We start from the raw sequence: 19,005 nt of genomic DNA on the forward strand, positions 1-19,005 counted from the left end.
ATCCGCACCTTAGTGGAAATGAATTAAACGCAAGATCGGTACAAGACTAATCACTGGTAGAGGTGTCAACGCAAAATCATGACGGAAAATGTTTATCACGTAGGGTATTTTAGATAGAACTCGCGCACACTTACGAAAAGAAAAATCCAAGAAAAACGTTTAAAGATTCAGACTCACGAGTGGAATATTTTTTTTTTTTTTTGTTGCTCTCTAAAAATCCTCTGATTTATATGAGTAACATTTTTCCGAAATTTGTTACTCATATGCAGATTATTTTCGTGACCGACGCTCACGCTCGACCTTAGATTGGTTTATCATGCTCACGTTCGCGAAATTTTCAAAAAATTGAGATAAACTGGATTATCGGTACCAGTCCTGTGAAAGGTTCGTCGGTGGAAACATTCACAATTTTCCGGTAGGGAAGCCACAAGATCGGATTAATATCAATTTGTATGAGATATACCTGTGGCTTGAAAAGCAGCACACCTCTAAAAATTATTAATATCGCACCTTAATTAGATGTAGCAATGTAATTGTGAACTATCGTATTTGGCATAATTTTGTGTACAATCCGTGGTGGGTACATAAGATTCGTTCTGGCCGAAAGATTTGCAAGAATTAAAATTTTAAAAATCGTGCTGTCATCGGATTTTCCTGCGAGCTTAGAGGAGAAGTTTAAGATTCTTCTAAAATACAAAAAATTATGGTTATAACTGCCAAATCCGATGTAGTATCCATATGTAGCAGCTTTAAATTTATTTTCGGGAAGCATACTAGTTGAAACGATCTGCTTAAGAACGTATCCCCTTTCCACTTCGACGAAGAATTTTCAAAGGATACTATTATCTATAATTCATGGAGGTGGCTCGACCGAACTTATATACTTGTTCGTTCATTATATTTTTATACCCTGCGCCACACTGTGGAACAGGATATTATAAGTTAGTGCATATGTTTGCAACACCCAGAAGGAGACGAGATAGACACATGGTGTCTTTGGGAAAAATGCTCAGGGTGGGCTCCTGAGTCGATATAGCCATGTCCGTCTGTCCGTGAACACATTTTTGTAATCAAAGTCTAGGTCACAGTTTTAGTCCAATCGACTTCACATGTATGTGTTTTGGCTCAGAGTAGAACCCTATTGATTTTGGAAGAAATAGGTTCAGATTTAGATATAGCTCCCATATATATATATTTCGCCCGATATGGACTTATATGGCCTCAGAAGCCAGAGTTTTACCCTAATTTGCTTAAAATTTTGCACAAGAAGAACAAATAGTACTATACTCAAGTGTGCCAAATTTTATTGAAATTGGTTCAGATTTAGATATAGCTCCTAAATATATCTTTCGCCCGATGTGGACTAATATGGTCCCACAAGCCAGAGTTTTACACCAATTTGGTTGAAATTTTGCACTAGGAGTACAACTAGTAGTGTAGTCAAGTGTGCCAAATTTTATTGAAATCGGTTCAGATTTAGATATATCTCCCATATATAGCTTTCACTCGATTTACACTCATATGACCACAGAGGCCAATTTTTAACTCCGATTTATTTTAAATTTTGCACAGGGAGTAGAATTAGCATTGTAGCTATGCGTGCCAAATTTGGTTGAAATCGGTTCAGATTTAGATATAGCTCCCATATATATGTTTTTCTGATTTCGACAAAAATGGTCAAAATACCAAAATTTTCCTTGCAAAATCGCCACTGCTTAGTCGAAAAGTTGTAAAAATGACTCTAATTTTCCTAAACTTCTAATACATATATATCGAGCGATAAATCATAAATAAACTTTTGCGAAGTTTCCTTAAAATTGCTTCAGATTTAAATGTTTCCCATATTTTTGTACTAACATTGTGTTCCACCCTAGTGCATTAGCCGACTTAAATCTAGAGTCTATAGATTTTGTAGAAGTCTATAAAATTCTGTCCAGATCGAGTGATATTTAAATGTATGTATTTGGGACAAACCTTTATACACGCAGAGAAGAAACATGATTGCCACAATCATATTCGAAGAGCAAAATAATATGATAGCAGCTATTTTTGCGGCGACCATGTAACATTTTAACCTGCAACCATGTTGGCTCAGTGAACATGGTTCTAAGAAAAATACAATTGTCCTCATCTAAAATGTTATTATATTGATAAAAAGACTTTTGTTTCCATTAAAAGGCAATGGTCACGATCTAAAATGTTATGTTATTCGTCAAAAATGTTTTTCTTCTAGTTAAAAGAACATGGTCACAACCTAAAATGTTTTGATTTTTATGAAAAAACTTTTTTCGTCGTCGAAAAAAGGACGCCACTTGAGAAAAGAAAACACAAAATCAACTTTATTTATTTGTTTTTATTTATTTATAAACTAATTCATTGTTTATTTGTATTTATAATGTCGTGCAAGCAAACTTCACATATTTTTACACACTCTAGTTTGGTTCAATTTCAACAATAAGTAATCATTCCATATTTACTTCGTGCCCATCAAATGTACAAACGCAGACATCATGTAACTGCAAATAAAAATAAATTATACCATATATCAAAATGCAGAACAAAAACCAGGTATATTTTTTTCAATTACACTTTCCTTTTTTGTATTCACATAAAACCACGTGCCATTTCTGAATAAATAAATTAACACAAAACACAATAATTCCGTATTCTCCGTCCATTCCAAGAAACAATCAACACACGACTGACGCGCAAAATGAAAATCGTGTGTACCTGCTCAATGTTTTTATAAAATTCTTGTCGCTGCAAAAAAATTAAATGGTCACGAAAACAATGTACATGGTCTTTATGGCCATGTAATGGTTGTAGACATGTCTATACGTAAACTATAAAAATATTTTTTTCTCTGCAAAAAAGTCAAAAAATTGAATGGTCAGATACATGATTTTCCTGACCATATAATGGTCTCAAATTCTATCATTTAAATAATAGAACATGTTTGCGGCATTTGAGAACCATTTAAATGCTTATTACCAACATATATTTTTCTCCGCTCGAAAATTATTTTTACAAAGACAAAATACATGGTTTTCGCGACAATTACATACTCTAAATCAGTGTACGAAAACAAACGAAACGATTGAGGTACGTATCATTTAAAGTCACAAACTTTTCAATTTTCGTCAATCGTTTTGTACGTAGTCACAAACAAAACAACAAACATTTCAAAAGCAAAAGAGACGAAACGGAACGATTGCTTTAGTGCTCTTTGGATTTGTGTCGTTTTGTTGTTTCGTTCGGTAACGAAACGGCAATAAAACGTTTGCAAACGTTTGCTGAGCGAAACGATGACAACAACGGGACATAACCAATACGTGAAATCAGTGTACTCCGTGTCTTCGTACGATCATGCCGCATCCAAAAAATGATATATTACGACAACTATTTGAGTATGACAATCAAAATAAAACATTTATATGTAACAATGAAGACTGCCATAAAACTTTATGTGGGCATGCCGGTAATTTGGAGCGTCATCTTAAAAATACGCACCCTGATATGAATGTAAACAGAAGAAGAATGTGAACAGAAATTCTTTAAAAGTTACATGTACGGGAGCTATATCAACATCATGTATGGGAGCTACATCAAAATCTGAACCGATTTCAACCAAAATAAGCATGCATATCCAGAACCTTAATTTTACTCCCTATACAAAGTTTCAAGTAAATAGGGGTAAAACGTCTAAATCGGTCGAAAGATATATTCGGGAGATATATCAAAATCTGAACCGACTTAAACAAAACTTAGCAAGCGTAGTTAGAATGTTAATTTTACTCCCTCTGCAAAATTTCACGTAAATCAGAGTAAAACTTTTGCCTCTGTAGTCATACTAATCCAAATTGGGCGAATTCGATATATGGGAGTTATATCTAAGTCTGAGCCGATTTAAGTAAAATTTATCACACTTGACTACACTACTAATTGTATTCCTAGTTCAAGCAAATTAGAATAACACTTTGGCTTCTGCGGCCATATAAGTCCATATCGGGCGAAAGATATATATGGGAGCTATATCTAAATCGGAACTATTAACCGTACGCCCTGAGTAAAATTTGAAGCAAATCAGGGCAAGACTCTGGCTTTTGATGCTACATAAGTGCAAATCGGACGAAAGATATATATGGGAGCTATATCTAAATCGGAATCGATTTAGCTGATATTTTGCATATTTTACGAGAGCCGCAAACCAATTGGCTGTCCGAAATTTTAAGAAAAGACGATGATAGGTACGTCAATTATGACCAGATCGGTGAAAAATATATATGGCAGCTATATCTAAATATGAACCGATTTTTTTTTTCAAAATCAATAGCGATTGTTTTTGAGCCAAAGTGAAATTCTGTGCCAAATTTGAGAACGACCCGACTTAAATTGCGAGCTGTACTTTGCACACAAAATTACATATACAGTCAGACGGACGGATATACAGACGGACATCGATATATCGACTCAGAATTTCATTCTAAGACGATCGGTATACTAAACGATTGGTTTCAGACTTTTCTGAGACCAATCGTTACCAAAGCGTTACATAAAAATGCACAAACTTATTATACCCTATGCCACAGTAGTGGTGAGGGGTATAAAAATAAAATTCAAGATTTTTCTTCTTGTAAGGACTTAACGAATGAGCAAACGTTTGCGAAACGTTTGCATTTAATGTGTACCGTTTTGTTTCCTATATTTTACTAAGCACCACAGTACTTTTCAGTTTAGGTTTAGTTTCCACTCACGAACAAAAACAATACAAAACGAAAGGCAAGTGCCGTTATGTCAGGTTTTCGTTTTGTTTCGTTTTTGACATGTGGATTGTACGAAACGAAACAATTGGAAACGTTTTGTTTTGTTTGTTTTCGTACGCTGCTCTAAATAAGCATTAAATGGATGCGGCAACCATGTCCAAACATGTTTTTTCTGTGCGTGTATATAGCCCCCAACACATTTGACGGATGTGATATGGTATCGTAAATTTAGATCTACAAAGTGGTGCAGGGTATAATATAGTCGGCCCCGCCCGACTTTAGACTTTCCTTACTTTTTTTTAACTTTTGGTTCTATGTTCGAAACAACTTCTGTTTCGGATGAAGCAAATTCTCTCAAGTTTGAGGCACTCAATGTACCAAACCCCATTTATAAGAAAATTCGGAGGAAGTTGTTTAGAATTTTAGTGACATACTAGCAGAGTAACACTTTTCACATTCACAAATGTTTCCCTCCCCACCAACCAGGCCTTTCATGCATTCTGCAACACAGACAGACACATTCGTATATACACACACGCACAAGTAGCACGTATATGATTGAGCTTTTGAAGTACTTAACACCTCTTCCACATGTTTGAATATTCATGCTGCCTTTTATGGGTCCTTGAAATAAAATTCACTGTCTCCCATTTTAACACACAGGATTACACCATTACAATGTATTTGAATCAGTACTGGCGTGATGAACGATTGGCATTCAATGCTTATGGTCCATATTATGATGACGATGCTGATGACGATGGTGTCAATGATGTCCTGACACTCTCTGGAGACTTTGCTGAAAAAATTTGGGTGCCGGATACGTTCTTTGCCAATGACAAAAACAGGTATGTAAGGAAACCCATAAAACCCAAAAACACAAGACCCATTCAGAAACGACCCCAAAATATTGATTGCCTCTGTCTGTGTCATTGTTTTTGTTTTTGTTTGTGCAGTTTTTTGCACGACGTCACCGAACGCAATAAGCTGGTGCGTCTTGGCGGAGATGGTTCTGTCACCTATGGCATGCGATTCACTACAACACTAGCCTGCATGATGGATTTGCATTATTATCCCCTGGATTCGCAGAACTGCACCGTAGAAATAGAAAGCTGTAAGTCCAATGGTTTTGACTGAAAACAGGATTCTCCATCTTTTTCTCTCTTTAGATGGTTACACTGTTAGCGATGTTGTCATGTATTGGAAACCAACTCCCATACGGGGGGTTGAAGATGCCCAACTGCCACAATTCACTATTATCGGTTATGAGACGAATGATCGCAAAGAACGCCTTGCCACTGGTGTCTATCAACGTCTATCTCTATCCTTTAAATTGCAACGTAACATTGGTTACTTCATCTTCCAGACATACCTGCCAAGTATTTTGATTGTTATGCTCTCCTGGGTTTCATTTTGGATAAACCACGAGGCAACTAGTGCCCGTGTGGCATTAGGTAAGTGAATCTGGTAAATCTGGTTTTTGGTTCGAAAGTTTTGTCTAATCGTTAGGAGTAATTAATCCCTAGGTATCACCACTGTTCTTACTATGACTACCATAAGTACGGGAGTACGCAGTTCCTTACCCAGGATATCATATGTGAAAGCCATTGATATTTATCTGGTCATGTGTTTTGTGTTCGTATTTGCTGCCCTCTTAGAATATGCAGCCGTCAATTACACTTATTGGGGTAAAAGAGCCAAAAAGAAAGTGAAACGAGGAAAGGATGGAGATAACAAGAAAACAGGTACATATCAATTCAATTCAGTTCAAATATACATACATTTTTGAATATGTTTTATATTGTAATCCACACTCAAAAAGAGTGAACCCTATTTTTAAGCCGATATAATTCTATTTAAGTTCATGGAATTATTACGTTTTATGAAAATATCCATAACTTTATTAATTTTTTGCGTAACTATAACAAAGGAACAAATTATACACAGAGTGAAGCATAAAGATAAACTAAATTCGTGTCTCCCACCAAATACTTCAGAGTTTCTTAAAATTTGTAAATTTTACCAATAACGCACCCATTTTGAACTTCGTATGGCACTAAATACATTTTTGCAACATTGAACTCCAATTTTTTCCTTCAAACTACGAAATTTTCTTTAATAATAAAAGAAATAAACATAATTTTGTCTAATAAATTTTCTTGAATTTGTCGAAAATTATTTACTTATTTTTGTGAAATCGATGTGACGTCTGCGTTACTAATAAAGTTTAGTTAAAATTTTCTAAAACTAACTAAAATGTTCTTTCATGGTAGATTCACTGCTTTTTCAGTGCAAATACGATTATGATTAATTAAAATCTTGACAAATCAATAGAAACGGACTCATCTATTGTAGGAAAGTGATTAACTTGATAAACTCAAAAAACAGTTAACCCAATAGAAAAGGAAATTTTTGTAAATTTTAGTAAATTGTAACAAATCTGCATAACAAACGCAAATGTCACGGGTAGTTCACAAAAATAAGTAAATATTTTTCGAAAAAATTGAAAAAAAAAATTAAAATTTCGAAGATTGAAGGAAAAAATTGGAGTTCAAAATTGCACTAATGTCTTTTGTACTATACCCTATGGGAAATTGGTGCAAATTGCCACTGACGGACCTATCACAGAACTGGTACCTGTGCTCCAGTTAGTTGCTATTTTTAAATAGTCGTAATCTATTTATTTCCGTACTCGCTTGATATTAAAATCGTAGATCCATTAAGATTTTAATATCAAGCATTTTCACATTTAGTTAAATAAAATTATCAGAATAACCTATTGTTCGACATATTTAGGTTAGGTTAGGTTATGTGGCAGCCCGATGTATCAGGCTCACTTAGACTATTCAGTCCATTGTGATACCACAGTGGTGAACTTCTCTCTTATCACTGAGTGCTGCCCGATTCCATGTTAAGCTCAATGACAAGGGACCTCCTTTTTATAGCCAAGTCCGAACGGCGTTCCACATTCCAGTGAAACCACTTAGAGAAGCTTTGAAATCCTCAGAAATGTCACCAGCATTACTGAGGTGGAATAATCCACCGCTGAAAAACTTTTTGGTGTTCGGTCGTAGCAGGAATTGAACCCACGACCTTGTGTATGCAAGGCGGGCATGCTAACCATTGCACCACGGTGGCTCCCGAACATATTTCAAAAGTTTTTTATAGCTTCCACCATAAGATATATTAATATAGTATATTAATATAGTATATTAACTTTGTCATCCGTTTGTAACACATCGAAATAATGCTCTAAGACCCCATAAAGTATATATATTCTGTGTCGTGGTCAAATTCTGAGTCGACCTAAGCATGTCCGTCCATCTGTTGAAATCACGCTAACTTCCGAATGAAACAAGCTATCGACTTCAAACTTGGCACAAATAGTTGTTACTGATGTAGGTCGGATGGGCCACATCGGTCCATTTTTACGTATAGCCCCCATATAAACGGACCCCCAGATTTGGCTTGCGGAGCCTATAAGAGTAACATATTTCATCCGATCTGGCTGAAATTTGGTACGTGGTGTTAGTATATGGTCTCTAACAACCATGCAAGAATTGGTCCATATCGGTCCCTAATGATATATACCCCCCATATAAATCGATCCTCAAATTTGACCTCCGGAACCTCTTGGAGGAGCAAAATTCATCCGATTCTGTTGAAATGTGGTACGTGGTGTTATATGGTCTCTAACAACCATGCAAAAATTGGTCCATATCGTCTCTAACAAACACGCACGAATTGGTCCATATCGGTCCCTAATTAAAGGGTGATTTGTAGAGCTTGATAACTTTTAAAAAAAAAAAAACGCATAAAATTTGCAAAATCTCATCGGTTCTTTATTTGAAACGTTAGATTGGTCCATGACATTTACTTTTTGAAGATAATTTCATTTAAATGTTGACCGCGGCTGCGTCTTAGGTGGTCCATTCGGAAAGTCCAATTTGGGCAACTTTTTCGAGCATTTCGGCCGGAATAGCCCGAATTTCTTCGGAAATGTTGTCTTCCAAAGCTGGAATAGTTGCTGGCTTATTTCTGTAGACTTTAGACTTTACGTAGCCCCACAAAAAATAGTCTAAAGGCGTCAAATCGCAAGATCTTGGTGGCCAACTTACCGGTCCATTTCTTGAGATGAATTGTTCTCCGAAGTTTTCCCTCAAAATGGCCATAGAATCGCGAGCTCTGTGGCATGTAGCGCCATCTTGTTGAAACCACATGTCAACCAATTTCAGTTCTTCCATTTTTGGCAACAAAAAGTTTGTTAGCATCGAACGATAGCGATCGCCATTCACCGTAACGTTGCGTCCAACAGCATCTTTGAAAAAATACGGTCCAATGATTCCACCAGCGTACAAACCACACCAAACAGTGCATTTTTCGGGATGCATGGGCAGTTCTTGAACGGCTTCTGGTTGCTCTTCACTCCAAATGCGGCAATTTTGCTTATTTACGTAGCCATTCAACCAGAAATGAGCCTCATCGCTGAACAAAATTTGTCGATAAAAAAGCGGATTTTCTGCCAACTTTTCTAGGGCCCATTCACTGAAAATTCGACGTTGTGGCAGATCGTAAGTCTATTCATGATGAAATGTCAAAGCATACTGAGCATCTTTCTCTTTGACACCATGTCTGAAATCCCACGTGATCTGTCAAATACTAATGCATGAAAATCCTAACCTCAAAAGAATCACCCTTTATATAGCCCCCATAGGGTTAGGTTAGGTTAGGTGGCAGCCCGATGTATCAGGCTCACTTAGACTATTCAGTCCATTGTGATACCACATTGGTGAACTTCTCTCTTATCACTGAGTGCTGCCCGATTCCATGTTAAGCTCAATGACAAGGGACCTCCTTTTTATAGCCGAGTCCGAACGGCGTTCCACATTGCAGTGAAACCACTTAGAGAAGCTTTGAAACCCTCAGAAATGTCACCAGCATTACTCAGGTGGGATAATCCACCGCTGAAAAACTTTTTGGTGTTCGGTCGAAGCAGGAATCGAACCCACGACCTTATGTGTGCAAGGCGGGCATGCTAACCATTGCACCACGGTGGCTCCCATATAAACCGTTCTCCAGATTTGGAGAAGCAAAAAACACCGATCCGGTTGAAATTTGCAACGTGATGTTAGTATATGGCCGCTAATAACCATGCCAAAATTTGTCCATTTATAGCCGATCCCCAATCATACAAAAATTGGCAAAATTATATTTCTATACAAAATTTTGTCAAAATTTTAATTCTTTTGAAAATTTTGTCAAAATTTTATTTCTATAGAAAATTTTGTCAAAATGTTATTTCAATAGAAAATTTTGTCAAAATTTTATTTCTATAGAAAATTTTGTTAAAATTTTATTTCTATAGAAAATTTTGTCGAAATTTTACTTCTATAGAAAATTTTGTCGAAATTTTACTTCTATAGAAAATGTTGTCAAAATTAATTATATACGTATTTAATCGGCCTTTTTAGTTTAATATATACCACATATGGACTACCTTGCAGTTTAGAAGACGGTGTTAGGAAGTTTTAAGATACCTTGCCATCGGCAAGTGATACCGCAACCCAAGTAATTCGATTGTGGATGACATTCTTCAGTAAAAGTTTCTACGCAATCCATGATAAGCTTCGAACTTACGGCCGTATACTTCTCATTTCCGTATATACTTTTCATTTCGGCTTCGATTGGGATGCCCAAATTGAAACAGATTTCTAAGAGTTTGACCGAGACTGGACCTGTCTATGGGGTGCTCCTGCTAAATTGTCCCAGGACGTGTCCTTTGGGATGAGTCCGAAACGCGTCCTAAAATGTAAATTTATCCCGTCAATGACAAACCCATGTTAAAGTGACCGGTCGCTTTCATACGTTTTGACCAGAACATACACACCAGGGACTAGTCCTGTACAGGTTCTGTGGTTGATCCATTTCCCGTAGGGATACAAAGTTCATGATGAGCATATAAGTAGAATTTATAAATTTTAAGAAATTCTGAACTATTTTGTAGGAGAATTTAGTAAATATGCTTCATTTGTGTATAATTTGTCCTTCGTTCGTTTTTAGTACGTTTAACTACCGTAAACAAAAAAAATCAAGAAAACTCTCTGAAAGCATAATAATTCCATGAACTGTGTTAAATTGAATTTTGTGGCATATAGGGTGTGACTTTAAGTTCAATATAAAGTAATAATATGCAGAAATGTGGAATCTGGTTTGCTTAAGACACCTGACAAGGATCACATAATCAGATCACCACTGTGTATCATAATGTACTGAATAGTTTAAGTGAGCCTGATACATCGGGCTGCCACCTAACCTAACCTAGCCAAAATATCATCCATTGAAAACACGGAGGTTTCAAGAGACCGATAAGATAAAAAAAAATTAATGTTTCATTTACGGTTGGCTAGACAATGAGAGCGTCAAACATCATTTGTCCTCAAAGAACAATCAATCTACTTGAATTACCGTTTTCCTTTTTCTCATTATTTTTTACTATAAAAAGTCTTTAAAGCAACTGAAAAAGTGAAAATAAATCCAACGCTTTCTATAAACTCGGATTTATTAGATCTTAAAATGGGAATCTCGTGTGTGTAAATTTTCGTTCCGGAGAAACGGGTGTACCCGAGAAAGAAATCTGGTCGTTTTTGGAAATGGGTAATTTGCAATTTAGGCATATAAAATATTTAATAAAAATCAACATCATCAGCAGATGGAAAGACATAGAAATGTCACCTCTCATCAAATTTACATTTTCAGTATAAACTGTTTTTTTATACCCTCCACCATAGGATGGAGGGTATATTAACTTTGTCATTCAGTTTGGAATAAACATTATCAATATGTCTCCTATAACTAAGTTTGGAATCCAAGGTAACTCATAAAACTTTAAGTTCATCAAGTGTCTCGATTTCTCGATCATCAATACGAATAATGAGGCTTCCAGGATTCGAAGAATCAAACCTTAGGTCCTTAGTTTTCGAAACATTAAACACAAAACTATTCAATATTATACAATCATGAATGAGTTTTATTGTGTCATTTGCCCATTAATATTTTCAGGGAAGCCTGATAAATCCGAAACATGTTCAACTGCCGAGGACATAATTGAATTGCAAGACGTACGCATGAGCCCCATACCGTCATTGCGAAAGGGCAACTATAACAGCACCATTAACTCTTTGGGAGCCGAAACACTGGATTTGGCTAAATTTCCACCGAGCTTTAGAATTGCCCGTAATTATGGCACAACAAGTCGATCAAATCTAAGATACCGGGGACAAAGAGGTAAGTAAATGGATTACGTATAGCAAAGATTTCAATTACATTTCTCCGCCCTCTCCGCAGGCAATAAACCCCGCGTAATGCATGCGCTAAAGAAAGGCGCTTCTGCCATTAAAGCCACCATACCCAAAATCAAAGATGTCAATATAATTGACAAATACTCACGCATGATATTCCCCGTCAGCTTTATGGCCTTCAATCTTGGCTATTGGTTGTTCTACATTCTGGAATGATAGCAAATCCAGACACTTCACACTTCCAAGTAGAGGCGCCGCAAACCCTTCTCTAGTGTGTAGTGTTGTTAATCGCTGCCGCAAGCAATCTCTAAATGCATCCTGCAAATCCTGCAACTAACATATCCTAAAATGAGAATATTTTCTTAAAGAGTTTCTGACCCGCAAAAACAACCCCACCCAAAACCTGGAATGCAAACCCAACCTATTATTACATACATACCAAAGATTAACTACTTCAGAAAATTTATTCAAAAATATTACAATTAAAACTATGAATATTTTTTTAGAAAACTAAGATGAGACGAAGCGGAAAACAAAAAGATTTTTAGTATAAGAAAACAAGAGCATGACATACAAATGACCACCTAGCTAGTGGCCAGCTAGAAGGAAGAGTATGTATGTATTATTTACTTACCTTGGATATCCTTCCAAAAAGATTTTAGATTTTAATAGCTTAAGCCAAAACAAAAATCTAAACCTAAATCAAAATCAAATAAATGACAAAAACATTTGTATCTGAATCATGGACAAGAAAGTACAATTCAATCACCCATACAGAAGCAACCAACCATCCTACTGATGATGTCGCAAGAGAAGAAAACCGAAAACAGACATCATCGCAGACCCAAAGGACCATTGAGTCATCCTATCATCTGATAAAAAAATACAATTTTCATGTAGCCACCACCAAATCCTATGTAATTTTTTAAGTGTAGATATAATCAAACCCAAAAAAAATACACAAAGTACTAACATTTCTGATTATGAAGATATTGATTGTGATGGACATTTGTTTTACTAACACTACAACAAAACTTAAAAAAAAATGTAAACTACAAAAACAACAACTTCATTCGATATATCAATTATTAGAAACTTAGATTAATTTATTACAAAAATTTAAATGAATCCGAGATCGCAGAGATTCTTCTCCCCATTTTCAATAGGCAACCAACCTCAATGCAAAGAAGTGGTGGTGTGAAATAAAAATCTGTTAAAAAAATATTTTGTTTTACTATTTATCAGCAGTAAGAAAATATTTGAGTAGAATTATAAAAAGCTATACATCTACATATATATAAACAAGTAAGTAAAGTCTAAATTCGGGCGGGGCCGACTATATTATACCCTGCACCACTTTGTAGATCTAAATTTTCGATACCATATCACATCCGTCAAATGTGTTGGGGGCTATATATAAAGGTTTGTCCCAAATACATACATTTATATATCACTCGATCGAATTTGATAGACTTCTACAAAATATAAAGACCCAAAATTTAAGTCGGCTAAAGGGTGATACGGTCAAAATTTGATCAAGGGAAAACGCGTGTAAATCGGTGAAATCGTTTATTTAAAAAATCAAATTAAATTTCTTTTTCAAGTTCAATTAGTATAAAATTCAGGAAAAATATTCAGTTAGGATTTCGCTTTTCCAAATCCGAATTGCCGGGCCTCACGCTTGACACCTGCCATCAGATTTTGTACAGCCACCTTGTCCACCTTCTTCGCCGCAGAAAGCCAGTTTGCCTTGAACTGCTGCTCGTCCTTAGCAGTTTTTTGGTCTTCTTTAGGTTCCGCTTGACAATAGCCCAGTATTTCTCAATTGGGCGGAGCTCTGGCGTGTTGGGGGGGTTCTTGTCCTTGGGAACCACCTGCACGTTGTTGGCGGCGTACCACTCCATGGCCTTTTTACCATAATGGCAAGATGACAAATCCGGCCAAAACAGTACGGAACAACCGTGTTTCTTCAGGAAAGGCAGCAGACGTTTATTCAAACACTCTTTCACGTAAATTTCTTGGTTGACAGTCCCGGAAGCTATGAAAATGCTGCTTTTCAAGCCACAGGTACAGATGGCTTGCCAAACCAGATATTTCACTGCGAACTTTGACAGTTTTATGTGCTTGAAAATATCTGCTACCTTTCCCCTTCCTTTTGCCGTATAAAACTCCTGTCCCGGAAGCTGCTTGTATTCGGCTTTGACGTAGGTTTCGTCGTCCATTACCACGCAGTCAAACTTCGTCAGCATCGTCGTGCACAGCCTCCGGGATCGCGCTTTGGCCATCGTATTTTGTTTATCATCGCGATTTGGAGTCACTACCTTCTTGTAAGTCGATAGTCCGGCTCGTTTTTTGGCTCGATGCACGGTTGTAGACGATACACCCAGCTTATTTGCGGCATCTCGGAGAGAGAGGTTAGGGTTTCGCTTGAATCTACCGGCAACTCTCTTTGTCGCCTCAGCGACTTCCGGTTTTCGATTTCCCCCCGATCCAGATTTCCTAGCTGTCGACAAACGTTCCCCAAACACTTTAATTACATTTGTAACGGTTGATTTGGCAACTTTTAGCGATTTTGCCAGCTTTGCGTACGAGTAGCTAGGATTTTCGCGATGCGCGAGCAAAATTTTGATACGCTGCTCTTCTTGCTTGGACGGCATTTTGACAACTGAAGAGTGAATTCCAAAATCAAAATAGTAGCAAAATTCTACACACACACACCTTCAAAATGAGGGGTGTTCAGGTTTTTTAAATGCAATATTGAAAGAAATACGTCAAGTTTATATTGACCAAATTTTGACCGTATCACCCTTTAATGCACTAGGGTGGAACACAATGTTAGTAAAAAAATATGGGAAACATTTAAATCTGAAGCAATTTTAAGGAAACTTCGAAAAAGTTTATTTATGATTTATTGCTCGATATATATGTATTAGAAGTTTAGGAAAATTAGAGTAATTTTTACAACTTTTCGGCTAAGCAGTGGCGATTTTACAAGGAAAATGTTGGTATTTTGACCATTTTTGTCGAAATCAGAAAAACATATATATGGGAGCTTTATCTAAATCTGAACCGATTTCAACCAAATTTGGCACGCATAGCTACAATGCTAAATCCACTCACTGTAAAAAAATTTCAACCAAATTGGGCCAAAACTCTTGCTTCTAGGACCATACTAGTCCATATCGGGCGAAAGATATATATGGGAGATATATCTAAATCTAAACCAATTTCAACCAAATTTGGAACGCATAGCTATAATGCTAATTCTACTCCCTGTGCAAAATTTCAACTAAATCGGAGTAAAAAATTGGCCTCTGTGGTCATACGAGTGTAAATCGGGTGAAAGCTATATATGGGAGCTATATCTAAATCTGAACCGATTTCAACCAAATTTGACACGCATAGCTACAATGCTAATTCTACTCTCTGTGCAAAATTTCAACCAAATTGGGCCAAAACTGTGGCTATTAGAACCATATTAGTCCATATCGGACGAAAGATATATATGGGAGCTATATCTAAATCTGAACTGATTTCAAACAAATTTTGCTCACTTAACGGCACTACTAATTGTACTCCTAGTGCAAAATTTCAACCAAATAGGGCCAAAACTCTGGCTTTTAGGACAATATTAGTCCATATCGGGCGAAAACTATATATGGGAGCTATATCTAAATCTGAACCGATTTCAATCAAATTTTGCACACTTGACTATACTACTATTTGTACTCCTCGTGCAAAATTTCAACCAAATTCGGCCAAAAATCTGGCTTCTGGGGCCATATAAGTCCATATCGGGCGAAAGATATATATGGGAGCTATATCTAAACCTGAACCGATTTCTTCCAAAATCAATAGAGTTCTATTCTGACCCAAATTAGGAACATGTGCCAAATTTGAAGGCGATTGGACTTAAATTGCGACCTAGACTTTGATCACAAAAATGTGTTCACAGACAGACGGACGGACGGACGGACGGACATGACTAGATCGACTCAGGGACCCACCCTGAGCATTATTGCCAAAGACACCATGTGTCTACCTCGTCTCCTTCTGGGTGTTACAAACATATGCACTAACTTATAATACCCTGTTCCACAGTGTGGCGCAGGGTATAAAAATGTACCGGATAATGTACATATATTTTTATACCCTCCACCATAGATTGGAGGGTATATTAACTTTGTCATTCCGTTTGTAACACATCGAAACATTGCTCTAAGACCCCATAAAGTATATATATCCTGGGTCGTGGTGAAATTCTGAGTCGATCTGAGCATGTCCGTCCGTACGTCTGTTGAAATCACGCTAACTTCCGAACGAAACAAGCTATCGACTTGAAACTTGGCACAAGTAGTTGTCATTGATGTAGGTGGGATGGTATTGTAAATGGGCCATATGGGTCCACTTTTACGTATAGCCCCCATATAAACGGCCCCCTAAATTTGGCTTGAAAAGCCTCTAAGAGAAACAAATTTCATCCGATCCGGCTGAAATTTGGTACATGGTGTTAGTATATGGTCTCTAACAACCATGCAAAAATTGGTCCACATCGGTCCACAAACCGATCACCAGATTTGACCTCCGGAGCCTCTTGGAAGACCAAAATTCATCTGATTCAATTGAAATTTGGTACGTGATGTTAGTATATGGTATCCAACAACCATGCAGGAATTGGTTCATATCAGTCCATAATTATATATAGCCCCCATATAAACCGATCCCCAGATTTGACCTCCGGTGCCTTTTGGAGAAGCAAAATTCCTCCGATCTGGTTGAAATTTGGTACGTGGTGATAGTATATGCTATTTAACAACCATGCCAAAAGTGGTCCATATCAGTCCATAATCATATATAGCCCCCATATATACCGATCCCGAGATTTGGTTTTGGAGCCTCTTGGAGGAGCAAATTTCATCCGAATGAGTTGAAATTTGGTACATTGTGCTAGTGTATGGCCGTTAAAAACCATGCCTATCGAGGTCCATATCGGTCTATAGTTATATATAGCCCTCAGATAAATCGATCCCTATATATTCTATATAGCCCCCATATAAGCGACCCCCCGTATTTCAATTCTGGCTCTCTACGTACCGTGCAAAAAGTCTATATCGATTCGTAAATATTTGTAGACTTAACTATACATAACTTTTTTGTCCAATATGTACCACGCATGGACTAACTCACAATTTAGAAAACGATGTTAAGAAGTTTTAAGATACCACAACCAAAGTAATTCGATTGTGAATATCAGTCTTTCGTAGAAGTTTCTACGCAATCCATGTTGGAGGGTACATAAGATTCGGCCTGGCCGAACTTACGGCCGTATATACTTGTTTTTAATTAGATGCTGTACTGTGAGATTTAGAAATGAACTAAGATCTATTAAGGTTTTTAAACAGCAATGAACTTAGATTCACCGGTAAACAAGGGCTTATTGTTAGAGGGAACTTAGGTTTCCATGCACCGAAGAATTTAGAATTGGGAACTCGGTTCATGGTTTGGCGAGTTACTCCAACGAAATACTCCCAAACCGGCAAATGCAAATTAAAACAAGTATGCTTTCTCAATAATTACATTTATTATGGTCGAGAGATGAGAGACAATCGCCCATAAGAGCAAAACACGATGTGATCATGTGAAATAGCAAAAAGGAGAAGATTTCCTATTTTATATGACAGGAACTTCTCAAGAGGGTGTTAAAGACATTAAATTTCTATAGCAACAACTAAAATTCAGTTCAATATATTTCCATTCAATTCAATAGAATCTAGAATTTTAGTTCAATGTAATCTCTGTTCTTCATATATGTACAGTGACAAACATAAGCATTGGCACACTATACAAGTTAGGTTAGGTTAGGTGGCAGCCCGATGTATCAGGCTCACTTAGACTATTCAGTCCATTTTGATACCACATTGGTGAACTTCTCTCTTATCACTGGGTGCTGCCCGATTCCATCTTAAGCTCAATGACACACTATACAATTTTGATAATAACCACATGTTAAAGGCGATAAATAGCTATTTTAAATTACAAAAAAAAATACTTTAATTCGGATTGTAATTACATTAAACATATAGATCGTTTTTTTATTTTAACGATTTTTTGTTCTTAAAATTTTTAGATAATAAAAAAATAATAAAGGCAGATTTTTTTGATGAACAATATTATTGGCACAGGTAGTTCTAAATTAATTTGTTGGTACATTTAGTACTTTGTAGGCATTCTTTTTTGTTTGATAACAGCATCAAGACTTCTAGACATTGAATGGACTAGTTTTTATCTGTACCTATATTGCTTCCATCAACATTGTACCAAATTTCATAAAAACCGGTTAATAGTAGTGACCAGAATACTGCGAAAAAAATACATGGACAAACGAACGGACACCAAGTGCTAAGCCAACTCAGGAGTTGATTCTAAGTCGATCGGTATATACACTCTTAGAAAAATATGTTTTTCATATGTTCCGATATAAACAAAATGTGTTTCGGGCACAATTTTAAAACACAATATATTTCAGTGCAAACAAGTAATGTTCCTAAGCTAACATTAAATGTTTGGGACATCTATGTTAATATGTTAGAATACATTATGTTTGGGGCATGAATGTTTCATAAAAATCATATGTGTGAATGCAAATATATATAAATTTACAAATATCGACTAAACATACATATGTTGTGATATTTTATTCAAAGCGACAGAGAGAGTATAGAGAAAGAAATAGATATGGAAACCGGGAGAGTTGACGAAAGATATCAACATAACACAGCAAAAGAATCAAAAGAGAACAATTTCTGTGAAACCGCTTGTATGTTGTTTCGGAAAACTGTTTTATGATAAGGCCAAAAATTTGATATGCTTAAGTCTAAATATTATTTAATTTGAATAAAGAGAATAGAATAGAATAGACAGTTTTCGCCTTGAGAGCAGCATTT

General features: G+C 36.4%; 1 protein-coding gene across 1 annotated transcript in view; it reads left to right on the forward strand.

Moving 5' to 3' along the window:
• Positions 1–13,283, forward strand: part of Lcch3 (Ligand-gated chloride channel homolog 3) — a 33,468-nt gene extending 20,185 nt beyond the window's left edge. The window contains exons 4-9 of the mRNA XM_075298302.1: positions 5,427–5,611; positions 5,720–5,877; positions 5,933–6,217; positions 6,290–6,508; positions 11,823–12,047; positions 12,108–13,283. Of these exons, the coding sequence (XP_075154417.1) occupies positions 5,427–5,611; positions 5,720–5,877; positions 5,933–6,217; positions 6,290–6,508; positions 11,823–12,047; positions 12,108–12,277 (1,242 nt within the window). The 3' untranslated portion in view covers positions 12,278–13,283. The remainder of the gene's footprint in view (positions 1–5,426; positions 5,612–5,719; positions 5,878–5,932; positions 6,218–6,289; positions 6,509–11,822; positions 12,048–12,107) is intronic.
• Positions 13,284–19,005: the final 5,722 nt, after the last annotated feature.

This window comes from Haematobia irritans, chromosome 3 (assembly GCF_050003625.1).
Source record: "Haematobia irritans isolate KBUSLIRL chromosome 3, ASM5000362v1, whole genome shotgun sequence".
In the NCBI taxonomy this organism is placed as follows: Eukaryota; Metazoa; Arthropoda; class Insecta; order Diptera; family Muscidae; genus Haematobia; species Haematobia irritans.